This window comes from Pocillopora verrucosa, chromosome 6 (assembly GCF_036669915.1).
Source record: "Pocillopora verrucosa isolate sample1 chromosome 6, ASM3666991v2, whole genome shotgun sequence".
Classification (NCBI taxonomy): domain Eukaryota; kingdom Metazoa; phylum Cnidaria; class Anthozoa; order Scleractinia; family Pocilloporidae; genus Pocillopora; species Pocillopora verrucosa.
This window is the reverse complement of record NC_089317.1, coordinates 25503315-25516599: the sequence shown is the minus strand read 5'-3', so window position 1 is coordinate 25516599 and position 13285 is coordinate 25503315. Positions and strand designations below refer to the sequence as shown.

The 13285-nt window shown below is 37.5% G+C and overlaps 1 protein-coding gene across 3 annotated transcripts; it reads left to right on the top strand.

Moving 5' to 3' along the window:
• The first annotated feature begins 1496 nt into the window (after positions 1–1496).
• LOC131784227 (prolactin-releasing peptide receptor) lies at positions 1497–12544 on the top strand. 3 transcript variants are annotated; one of them, XM_066168609.1, is made up of 5 exons: positions 6931–6968; positions 7427–7491; positions 8869–9001; positions 9681–9758; positions 10751–12544. In XM_066168609.1, the coding sequence occupies exons 4-5, from the start codon at positions 9713–9715 to the stop codon at positions 11875–11877; spliced, it is 1173 nt and encodes a 390-aa protein (XP_066024706.1). In that variant the 5' UTR covers positions 6931–6968; positions 7427–7491; positions 8869–9001; positions 9681–9712; the 3' UTR covers positions 11878–12544. The 3 variants fall into 3 exon arrangements, with proteins under 3 accessions (XP_058957042.2, XP_058957113.2, XP_066024706.1); XM_059101059.2 differs by lacking the exons at positions 6931–6968; positions 7427–7491 and adding an exon at positions 1497–1615; XM_059101130.2 differs by lacking the exon at positions 7427–7491 and having other exon boundaries at positions 6877–6968.
• Positions 12545–13285: the final 741 nt, after the last annotated feature.

Below are 13285 nucleotides of genomic sequence, written 5' to 3'. Positions count from 1 at the left end.
TTTTCCTTCAGTCGAGCCGGTTTCAGCAATGTTTATTTGCGTTGTGTTTGATCGGGTATCAATATTTTCTGCAATATTTTCCGCAAAATTTTCCGCATTATTTACAAGGGAATGATTAACTATGATATTTATTCATTTCCACGCCTACTAAACACATAAAATTACCCTCGATGCAAACGCGTCAGTCATTAAGGACATCAGGCAGGGCTCGTTTAAAAAGAAAACCTCATCACCAGAATTAATGACGAACGTCAAATGAATGTAATAATCATCGAATGCGTGCGTGCGTGCACATACTTTTAAGGGTTATTTTGGAGTCCCTTATCAGTATTCAAAATAGATGTTCACAAAAATCATTAGATCCGCTCTCAGTTGTCACAATGGAAGGAAATCATGGATGAAATCCTTCAACCAAGTATCGTTAACCGGTACATTATTTCAGAACACGATAGCCCTTTGTATAGTTGTAATGGACACAGAGCACGAGATGTTGATTAATTTTTTTTTTGTGGAGTATCAATCTATTTTACTTCAGTGAAATTTTTGACGTTTTATGTAAAAAACGCCCCCATAGGCGAATCTGTCTTCTGCGCAAGGTACTTATGACGCGTTTAAATCTATTTCATTTCCTCTTCAATCAGCGACCATTGTTAGTTTCCCAGCTCATGACGAACAAGGAACGAGCACAATTGTAATTATATTTGCTGCACTTTTACGCCAATCCTCTTACGTTATGCCATTTTATTTTGCCGCTTTGTTGTTTATAGTTCTCATTTCCGTAAATAGAGTCATATTCTTTGCTTAAAATTACTCGCCGCGGCGGTCGCCCGAAAAGTTGCTATATTAAGATTTAGAGCGCGTTTCCTGCCTCGCCGAAGAGGTGTTATAAATAGCTTCCATTGTTTCTTAGCGAGAGGTCGCCGTTGTAAATTGTTATTAAACGTGGTAAAATGAAAAATTCATTATTTCAGATAAATTATGCCTTAATGTACCGAAGCGCTTTTGCGGTTCGTTTGGGGAAAAATAATAACCTGTAAAATGAGCTAAGAGTCGTGATAGAGAAAAGAGCAGAGTACCAAAAGGAAAACATGCTGCTCAACACGCAAACTCAACTGCGAATTATTGAATTTTTGATCATCGATAATAAACAAACCGAAGTTTTCATTCGTCCTCACAATGTCTTGCTGTGAGAAATTAGAATAAAAAAAATGCATGGAAATAAAATTTAGACGTCAAACTCGGTAAAGCGGTGCGCACGTAGACCGTGAACTTTAAAAAAAAAAAGCTGCTTTTTACGATGTATAATTTGCCGCAAACTGCAGCAAGTAATGAAATTTCATGACGAGAGAATCAGTAAAAGTAAGATGGGAAATGAGAACCGAACCATTAAGGATAACACCTGCTGAGCACGAATAAATATGATTCAATTGTTCCACTACCACAGTTTACATGCATACTGATGAGTTCACAATTAAAGGTGTTTGTATGGGAGAGGCGTATAATTGATAAAAGCAGCGACTTGTGTCAGGAGTCCAGCAGTGAAAAGTACTGTTCCTTGGGTTCGGCAGGTATCACTTGTCAGAAATCTACGGTCTCTTTGGAAAACGACTTTAAGGTGAGAATCACAGGCGTTTTTAAGCCAAAATGAGCAAGATTTGCCGAACTTATAAATGCTGAGGCTTTGGAACAATCGAATTGATAAAGGAGTCGTGTGAATGAGTTTTGTCGGTAAAATTGATTCCGCTTTGAAAGCTTATGGATGCTTATTTTCATAGCATCGGGGATAGCTAGTACTTTAAATTATTTATCAATAACTCATGACTAAAAGCGAAACCACCTCTAGAATTACATTGCACATTTTTAGAGAGGTGTTCATGTTGTCTTAGCAGGTAAGCTCTAACTTCAAACTTAGAAGTCTTAAATGCCTTATCAGTGCGTATATATGCGTATAGATGACTTCATTTAAGCTATACTCGATGTCATTACAACTCGACGTAGACGATATCTTCTGAAATCAAACTCAAGTGAAATAAGGAAGGAAAGATTCATTACTGGCCGTGTATTTATGCACCACAGTTCTGAGTTAGATGATGCAAGCGCCTTAAAATATGTCAGTGTTGTCAGAGTTGTCAGAGGATATGAAGTTTATTTTCCAACTGAGTGAAGGCAGAGGTCGCATGTATTTTGATGGCATTTAGGTGTTAATTTAAACTTACCTTTGGCTTTTAGGTATTGTTGGTTTCGATTGTTTTTGTTATTTCCAGCTGACAAAATACTGATGCTCTTGGTTTCTCTGGTGGTAGACCAGTTGGAAAACTTACAGTGGATATCTCGAGTATGATAAACGCTGGGGGGCATTTTATATTATGTATTTCATTCATTGGTTTGCATTTACTCTCTAAAAGGGACATTAATCTAATTTCAATTTTAAGTTCTACTCTAAGTAGAGAGTATACTACCAAACAACAAATTTTCATCGTTTCGTTTAGAAGTCATTTTAGAATAGATTTGATCTCAAACAATTTGCTAAACCGTTTAAGTCATGTTTCTAAGCATGAAGTTTTCTTGTATTTACTTAATATTTTGATAGTTACTACCTGTCGTCATCAAACTAATCAAGACCTTGCCTTTGAGTGTCTTGAACGTTTTTTTGTGTAGTACTAAAATACTTTGATCACAAAGCTGTTTCATCTCTCTTCTTCCTTCTCTTCCCATGACGTTTTCTTGTCACATGAAAACAGAAGTTTTGTCGTCCATAAGAGCCTTCTCTCTTCAAGATGTGTCATGGAATAAATTATTCGAAGGTCATCGCCTTAAGCAGGTGAATCAATATCAAAGCACAGTAAGAATCGATATGTAATGATGCTCGTTTTTTTTTTTTAAAACAGAACTCTTTCGAAACTTTTCATCGAGATTTTCAACCACAAGTCAGTTGGAAGGAAATATCCTGATCGGGGAACCAAAGCTGTTTAATTAAAAAGAATTATTGGAAATCGGTAAAAAAAAAAAACTTATTGCAGGAACAGGGGACAAACTAATAGGTAATAGGAAATGGTTTATTGACTTGTGTACAGGTCGATATGAATATGTGATAGACGTGTTCTCTCTAAGATTGACAAGATTATCAAGTATACTGATATACATGGAGAGTTTGAACGATTTGAACAACAAATTACAGTGACGTTTGGACACAGAACTGACATCCTCTGTGCGACAATTGAGCTTTGAGTCGTTAATCACCACTCTCTTTCTTTTAGTATATAAACATGTTATGCTGTTTTGAGCGTCGGACAGGACAACTGATTTCCAATTACTTTTAATAAGCCGAGCGGACGTTGTCGACGATTTCAGTATTTTGCCTTAATTTCTAGCTGAGCTCGCATTCACGGCTTTATTTCAAATGGATTAACTTGTCATTTTTAAATGTCAAATAAACTCGTAAGGACCGGCAAATATAAACTATTAGTCCTAACAAGGACAATGTACAGTGGACATTCTTGTTAACACTTTTAAAAGCCTTGTAAGTGTGTTTTAAAATCTGCCAATGAACTAGTAATGGCACACTCAATTGTTACTTTGCGATGGGTCACCACATTGTCTTTTATTTTCAAAAATTACATTGGAAAAAAAAAGACATTTGAACCGTACTACCTTAATTAAGATTAGTCAGCTGATCAGTCGAACGGAACAAAAGAAAAAGAGGGGCATTTCAGTCTTTGTTCGTTTGGAAATTAACGAGACAGCAGATGTTTCATAAAAACACTAAGGACTTATAAAGCGCTTCATCTTGTAAAAAATTTTCCTCCTCGTTTTTTTTTTGGAAGTTGATGTAAAACACGACTCAATATTATGCAAGCAAATAATGAGCACATGCCGTCCAACTTTTTAGTATCTGTGAGTTCATCATGTGTTAGCATCATATCATCCTTGGCGAATTTTCTCCCTGAAATATTAAAATTACGAGCAACAGTCCTTATTTCAAGATCGAAAGACCTTTACTTCTCAAAGACGGCAGGCTCGTTACTTAAAGCGGTGCACCTTTTTGAAACTGATTAAACGGAACGTTCATATTCACGTCTTTATTAGCAATTCAAATATATTACTTTCATATATTCACAGTCATTTATTCGCCACTTCACGGGTTTATTTCGAACCAACTGGCCAGCTCCCAGTTGGCTTGTTTGCTCAGTTGGTAGAGCGCTGTACCGGTACCGCAGAGATCATGGGTTCAAATCCCGTACAGGCGTGAAATTTTTTCAGGTCTTAATTTCACTGCTGTTCAATTAGTGTTCATTACTGCGAAGATCGCTTTCACATTCACGTCTTTAGCCGCAGTTCAAATATATGACTTTCATATATTCACAGTTGTTACTTTTTCACTTTAACCTCAAATATGGCCTCATTATCAACCATTTTCTTTAAGAGAAAAGTTTTAATTAAAACCAAAAGCGGTACCGTAGAGATCATGGGTTCAAATCTCATACAGGCCTGAATTTTTCCAGGCCTTAATTTCACTCTACTTAAGTAGTGTTCATTACTGCAAGGATCACTTCCATATTCGTTAAAACCATCAACCTTTCCAATTATGTTTTACAAGATGTCTAATGGCTTGCAGAGATGAGAATAACCCTGGCTATGTTGAAATTCATAGTGAAAGCTCGTTAGTGCGAAGAAAATGGAGGTATAAACTGAATATCTATAACAACTAGTTACTAGCATATGTCCGTCAAATCAAGAAAGGACTGGACTCTTGAATCGTTCAGAATGCAAGGAAATGGGTGATCTTACTGGGAACGAGGTAGCCATGTCAAATAAGTCGGTTCTATTCTTAGCCGTCTCACTTTACTATTGGGTTAATTTTTTTCTTTCCGACCGTCGAGTAAGAGGGTAAGGTCAAATGATGGCTGTAAACTTGATGGGAAAACACTGTGAAATAAAGAACCAGAAACTAGTCGTAAATCAAGAGAGAAATATGCGAGTTGTCACGAACGACGTGGAATATGACTGATGACTAGCCCGTCGTTTTTCATGTTAGATATTTTTACCCAAGAATCATTGTGACATTTACGAATGCTAATGCCACAGAAGCGACTGTTTGCGAATTCTTTCCCGATCCGTCATAATGGTATATTTGCTTTCACTGGACGGATTATCACACAGGTTTCCATTGGAAGCTGCACAAACTCTGAAACTTACCCTTCCTCCTCCCTTGGAAAACATTTACATTTTTTGCAAAGAGGGAGTTGTTATGAATAAAAAAGATAATGTTAAGCAAACCTTGACACAATGAAAAGCGTCATCTGGAGGATGAATCAGTGAAAATAACGAAAGATACTTTTTTACTTTAAGTATCATACGAATGCTTTGACATCGGCGAGGTCTCTTTTCTTCATCTCGGATTAAAGAAACATAAACGACTCATTGAAATTACTTGGAAAAAAAATGAATTAAAGTGAAATTTAAACAAGATGTTCAGGACAAGATAACGGATTCCGCAGTGACTTTTCTCAATCATGAATGGCCGATTTTTAACCAAACTGATAATACATATTTTCAAGGCGTTATTAGTCACAGACTGTTTAACTTCTGCTATATTAAAACAAATCAGCTTAAAGAGCTCTTGTTTAGGATCTTGGTTTTTTAGCACAGATATCAGGCTTTACCTAATGTGTCTTTAATTTAACAGCTTGCAACCGACTCACATCATCCCTTGCCTTTGAATAAACACACCCCAAATAGGTTGTCCATTATTAGCGGGGAATAAGGACATATCAGTTTAACATTTCGCCAAATGCTTTTAAGATAAGTTAAGTTGGGTGTTTTAAATCTAACTTAAAGGGGTTAGATTTTTACTAAAAGTTCTAAATCAGGGCGGATTCTTTAAAAATACTATTCTCTTTTTATCATTTTCATTAATGTAAGGTCTCTTCTTTGCTGATGCTGTGTTTTCGTTCAATTTTCATCATCTTTCTTTGCGGCCAATAAATCTTACCGATACGTTATCAGATAAGGTAGCTGTAATGTTATGCACAGTATTTCCGCTCGTTTTTCTCCGCGGTTCTCCGTAAAAGTAACTAGAATCGACAGCGATCTCTTATAAAGGCGAGGTGATAAGATAAGCCTTTTCCCATCTCTAGTTTATGGGTCAACCAAAAGATTGTAAAGTGTAGTATATAATCTCTTGCATTAAGTTATCTCAAATAGCAAAGAAAAAAAAAACATTCTCGCGTAGTTCGTAGAAACCCCAAAATCTTACGAAATTTCACCGGACAGAAAGTAACATGGGTTGCTAATACAATCAATTATGTTAGAGCGTCGTGCAAAATTAATACAAATGGATAAATGAATGAAGGCATGAAGTTGAATGAATTAAAACACCCCCAACATTTTTCGTGGAGTAGCAAGTGTTGCGGAAATGTAGTCGAAGGTCCGTTTCAGTTGTAATTATGCTTTCACAAAGTGCCGGTTATTATAATTTTGATTTGATAAAATGGCACGAAAACTTTACTAGAAATTTGATTTCAATTCACGAAAACGAATTCTTAAAAAACCTTTGTGTCGCCTTGACATTTTAACGCTTTGTTCAAAAAATAATCCATCTCTCGTTTAAAATCTACCATATCCTTGAAATTAATTTCAGATTGGCCGAGTTATTCTTTTTTTTTCTCTAAATTATTTGAAAAAATTGCGTGATATATGTCTTCGCAATACATAGTACTGAGCACAGATTAAAAATAGATTTGACGTTTTCTCTACTTCTGTTTGCATTTTGTGGGGTCAAATGTCAACCACATGCCATCCTCAACCGCTTTGTACGTTAATTGGCAAGCAGAAACCGTATTAATAAATAAACATAACACGTTTTGCATGTCTTAGCAAATGTAACTGCACTCACTGAGTCAGTGGTCCAACGAATCGAGAGAAGTGTATCTTAAGTGGGCTAAAAGTGCCGAATGCTGTGAGGTTCTGTAAGTTGTAATTTTGTTTTTATTCAGGCTACAGATAGTAAGTGTTAGACATTCTAAGTTGTTAGATCTTAATTTCGCTCTTTCTCGCGTAACGTCCTTAAATGAAAAAAATATGTATGCATATATCCTACGGACATTGCGTAAACATGATTCTAAATCAAGATTAAGATTCAAAGCTCCATAAAATCTCAGTGTCCATCGTTGCTTCCTAATTCGCATTGGCATGATTTCTGCCTGGGTGCGCTTTTCATAATTTCGTGTTAATTTTGGGCCTTTTTCCATGCCCCAATATTTACTATTCACTGACTACCTTTGCTCATCCCCAGCAAATCGTCCATTCGGTTTTCTTTTTGAACCGAAGTTGAATTCTACTCTCTAAGAAAACGCTTGTATGCCAGAGAAACCTCGAAATCCAGAATGTATTTCGTCACTTAGGTTCCTACCTGTGTTGATTTTAGGTAAAAGCAATCAGAAGAGCAGTCAACAATTACACAAACAAAACAAACAGAGTCAAAGAAGGCAGGTATTTTTCCTGTCAAGTTTTCCTCAAGATCATATTCCGTTCAAGTTCGCTGTTGTGGGTCTTTATATGTTCTTAGCAAACCTCGCTTTCAATTCTTCAAGAGGTCAGTTACATCAATTCATTTAAGCCAGAGACTTTCATGATCCCTAACGCGTTTAAGAACCATCATAAGAAACGATGGACAAGTGGATGTTGTTTGATAGGCAGATGACAGAAGATCTAAAAACTTCTTTCAAATGCAAAGATAAATACACCTGTTAACATTGGATAGGAAAACAAACGTTAAAAGTGTTTTCATTCGGCTAGAGATTTAACATTTGTGTGTTTGACGGTGCCTTGGGGCCACACGTAACAATCGGCGCGACCTCACAGACCAGTGTCGCCAACGAAACAGGGACGAGTAATCCTTCAACTGTCTATGAGTCGTCTCTCAACATCGTTTCATGTTTAAGCTTTATATTCCGTGCTCTATGGTCAACAAAGGTCCATTCTTAAAAATGGTGATCGAGATATACGAATTATCATATGAAAAAAAATAATAAGCATAATGACAAAGGACATCCAAATATCATGCACTGTAAAGTTTTAAGTGAAAGCAACTCCTCCGATCTCATAAATGTCGGTCTGATTGTTTGCTTATACAAAATAGACTTTAATTTTTTTAAAGCGCTTCCCTAAAACAACGTCAAAACTAAGACGGCAATCCTGGACTATTTTCGGCTTTTAATTGCAAAAATTTAACTTAGTGGATTTGGTGGATATAAACACTCTACTGTGCTTAGGAAACGAACACACTACGATATCCAAATTTTACATTCGCAAAAATCTGAATAGATCTCTTACTTTCAGCTGTTCTAGGTTTTCTAACGGCCCTGCTCCCGGGAGGAAGGAAACCCTTTCTTTGACCCAAACGGGAATTGCCGCCATACAGAGTATGGATTTGAGACTTTGTGTCTTCAATGGGGTGTAAAAATTTCACTAAATTTACCGTCCAGATAGCACCCGAACACGGGTGTCGCGCTAACGAATAAGGCGTGACTGATGGCAACTGGTGGGCAGTTTACATGTGGGCTTCTGACAGCGTTGCTCAAAGATCATTCGAAATATTCAATCTAACTATGTTAATGACGATAAACCTTGCCTGTGTCTCGCGCGGGTGGTTTTTCGGGGGCGCCCGATGGTAATGGCGAGGTAGAGCCACCGTGGTAAACAGTGGAAAACGAGCAGTGGAAATCCGTCTTCCGTTCCAAGTCTCTCACGGCTCTACACTTCATCGCTTTAAATGGGGAATTATTATGGACATTACTGTATGTATTTAAAGTATAGGACATATAAAGTATTGAGTAGATAATAATTCTCCATACATGACGTACCTAGGTAAAGTGCCGACAAAACCGCTGGTTAAGCAGGCTTAGACAAATACCACACCAACACCTCGATCACATTCTAAAAGAAAGAGGGAAGGAAGGAAAGACTCTGCCGCGACAAGAATAGGAGCAACAGACCAACAGTAAGTCAAACACCAAAAAGTTGATTTGCCTATAGATAAAAGGCAGTGGTAGTTTAAAACACGAGGAGTGATGGAATTGTGGTGAACAAAGATGTGGAGCATTGAATTGTGTAAGGACGAGTTCATGGTGGGCAGTGACCCTCTGCCGGTTTAAAAATGATTTTATTCGAGTACATCGACTAACGCCGATCTAAGCATGAATCCGGCGTGTTCCTTAAAAGTGATCACTAATTTTATGCAGTGTTTCCTCTGCAGTTTAGAAACCTACTAATCCGATATCGGCTTGGAACAAGCTAGCAGTAATTCTGAATAATTACTTTTCCAGGCCTTAATCTGAAACAGGGCCTCTCAATTTTGCTGGCTAGATCACGGTCAAGGGTATTTTTCAAAAAAAATTGACAAAGGATGAGAAGGATGAGATAAAGTAGTCTTGACGTTAAATCAAAGACTCGATCATACCTGAAACCTCTGAGTGATTTTGTAACTGTACACCATTGTTATCTGGTTGTTACTTTCTATATTTTGGTCGTCAATGTAAAAGTGTCAACACGTTATCGCCTGTAATTGTTCACTCAGTCAGCGGTCCAGTTTATGGATGTCCATGATTAGATAAGGGGACCTGAGTGATGCCAAAAAAACGAAAGCTTCCCTTCCGACCATGCCTTGATTTAACTTTCAGGTAATTTGCGGTGAGACTTTAATAAGTATACCATGCAAAGTGAGGAAAGAATCTTAAACACCACTGCTATGGCCACAGGTATGTTATACGTGATAAAAAATAGGTGGAGCTTCACGAACACTGACAGATGAGCGGTACTCTCGCTTTTAGTGTTCGCGCGGCAATAATTTTCAAGCGCACGTCTATCAATAATTAAAGAATAATTTCATAAGTCTTTTTTGTTTTGTTTTGTTTCTTTTTTGTAAAATTTATATAACACATTAAAAGGAGAGAAAATCTCGAAGCACAGTTTGAAATTTCAGAAAATACGTACAGCGGCGAAATCGTCCAAGAAATGTCTTCAAAATGGTCGCTATATGAAAACGAATCAGTAATCAGGTTGCAAAAACAAATCCAAAGGGCTTTTTTCACAACACTTTTTGCTCTGGTTACCGCCGAGAAAAAGGACTTTTATTATCGTAGTCAAGAATTCTTTTTGTATGAATCCTAAGTTGGAACAGTTTCATTGCTCTTCGGAATTTTAAAGCGCAGATAGTTTCATATTTGCATACAGTTTTTTGACCCTTCAGAGTGACAGGCATCTTATTTCTCTTTACAACATCAGCCCTGAATCACCCATTAGGTCATGAGAATAAAGGAAACGATCAACGACTAAATAAGCTCTTGATCATTGACCAAATTCTCCCTGTCAGCAGCTTAGGAGATGTATAGAGAACAGTATGGAGAATGTATAGAGAACAGTATGGAGAATGTATAGAGAACAGTAGATACAGATAAAGAATAATAAAGGAAGTAGGTTTCTAAAAAAAACTGTGGTGTTACGTAGGTGGGGGAGTATAACGAGAATATTTTGTTTTATCAATTGAGTTTGTAATGTAAATTAGCCACCATAAAGACCTTCAAAGCTGCCTTTTCAAGCGTCAGCCCTTCATCAAAGCGAAGGACTATGGGCTAACGCTTGAAGTGTCAGCTTTACGGTTGTTAATTTATTTGAAATATTTTACATATATAATATGCATACCGATGTAAAGGTATAAAGGATTGATACATTTTTGTTTATCACTTGACAGAACTGCAAGAGATGTCCAATTCATCTTCTGATCAAATCCCTGGACGACCTGAACTTAGTTCAAGTTTTGTCATATTCGTAACAATTTATGCCGTTATAGTCTTTATCGTTGCGGTGGTTGGAAACTCCTTGGTGATATACATTGTAAGCGCAAGGGAATACATGAGAAACTCCACTAACATACTGATAGCCAATATGGCAGTCGCAGACATCTTAATGGCATGCTTATTTCCGTACATGCTCAGATGGCTTTATGTCGGAGACGAATGGTTTGGTACGTTTATGGGGATAGCTCTATGCAAGTTTTTCCATTCTGCTCAGGTGCTCTCCATCTCGTGTTCTGTTATAAATCTCGTGTTCATCAGCCTTGATCGATGTATAGTGATATGGTTTCCATTAAGGCGAATTTTCACTAATAAAGTCCTGAAGGCGTGTTTGGTAGGAAGCTGGGTTTTTTCTACAGCATTTGCTCTACCCCTGATTATAATGACCACGGCAAAGAAAGATCTAAATGGAATATATCGCTGTAACGAATATAACTGGCCTACCTCGCAAGACAGAAACAACTACGTTACTTCGTTCACAGTTTTGTCATACCTTACTCCTCTTCTGATTATTACCATTGCCTACATACTCATTGGTGTAAAACTTCACAATCGAGAATTACCTGGTGTTCAAACATTAGAATATCAAAAGAAAGCCCATGAAACGACAAAAAAAGCCATAACGATGCTTGTGACGGTGGTGGTCGTATTTGCACTCTGTTGGCTCCCGCTCCAAGCGCGGGAATTTATGCTGCATCACTTTCCACAGACACTCTCCCTCTTTCCAATTGAGGTGGAGGTATTACTACCATGGATTGGTGTCTTAAACAGTGCAATAAATCCCTGCTTGTATGTTATATTTTCTGAGAATTTTCGTCGCGAGTTTGGCCGCGTTCTTTGCTGTATGGGAAACACCCGCTCTGATGCTTATTTGGGAATCCCCGCAACACGTGCAACGCCTATGACCACGCCTATAATGTCTCGGCGCATGACGACCACCCCTATTATGGGACGGCGCACTCTGTCAGCCGCTCACATACACGAGACACTTCCTCTGCGACATTTAGCAACCGATCAGAAATGAACTGAATTTGAACAAACAAAAAATTATTCTTAAGTCTGATCCCGGTACATGCAACGAGTGTATATTTTCTTCCCTCGCTTTAGATTAATGAGAATTCAAGTCGTGCGGGGTTTTACCAAAACGTTTTATCGGAAAACTTTGAAAATACTAAATAAGGGAAGTTTCATTTTAAAACAGGTTGAAACTACCTATACGTTTGGTAAATTTTCTTTTCTGCCAGTACGCATAAAACTTTGGACCATAATCAATATTTGTGCACACAGCTTAAAAGTTCCATTTTAAGAGGTAAAACCGGCATTCTGCTCAGTTGTATGTTCTAGTTTGTGTCAGAGTCTCAGTCAGTGGAGACCATAGAAAAAGCCGCGAGCAAGCGGAGAGTGGCGCAAGTCGTCCTACAAAAGGTTTTTTAGTTCCTGACTCGCCCTATCTTTCTTTCACCCTCTTAATCGTGGGCCTGGCACGAGCAGAAAAGAGTTACGAAAGTCGGTACAACAAGTAAACTTCCAAAATTTTATTATAATTAGATGAAATACTTTTAAAATATTGTTCAACGATTGTTGTTGTTGTTGTTTAAATCAATCTTTAGCTAAATCAAAGCTAAATATTTCTATCCATTAAAACAAGAATGAATTAAATCTCAAAATCAATTAAAGAACGTTATTTTTTGTGATAATTGGTCATTAAATTAATGAAATCAGAGTTATTTTTAGTTTTACTTAATTATATAAATTCCGGTGCATGAAATAAAGTCTATTTATGGTGACAGGTTATAATCACTGTGTTCTTGGTTTGCAAAGCTCGAGTTCATTCACGAGCACATTTGTATTGTAGAAAGATTGCAATGATGTACGCAGGGTTGTTTGAAATACATTCATTCACATGTAAACATAAGTGGAAGTCGTCACAAGCAAATGGGGCTATAGTCTAATTGCGTTTGCTTACGATTCAATTTGCCCGCAGTTAGTTCATATGTAATACTAAAAAAAGCAGGGTCAAACTTCCACTTACGCCCAGTTGTTTTCGCTCTAGCGGACCTTTCATGCAATCACTCTGGTGTTAACCTCTTCTCTATGTTTACTTCTCCACACTGGCAACGGAAACGAGGTGTTAGTCTCCTTAGCAACCGTTGTTTGGTTTCGTCTCGAAGAGTGTTGTTTCCCCCATCATGTTTTGCTTGACGAGACCTCACAATGACTGTGGGGGGACTGGTAAAGTGCGGTTACTGCCAGTATATTATTAGTTGGCCACTGGCAGAGGTGTAACATGGTAAGAAGATCAACCCTCTAGACTCTGGGAAGTCCTGTCCAAGTAAAATTTTTTTTCCTGTATAAACGTGATTTCTTCGATGAATTGGAAACCTTGGTTTTTTTTTTTTTTTGTTTTGTTTTTTTTTTACTGTTTAGGTGAC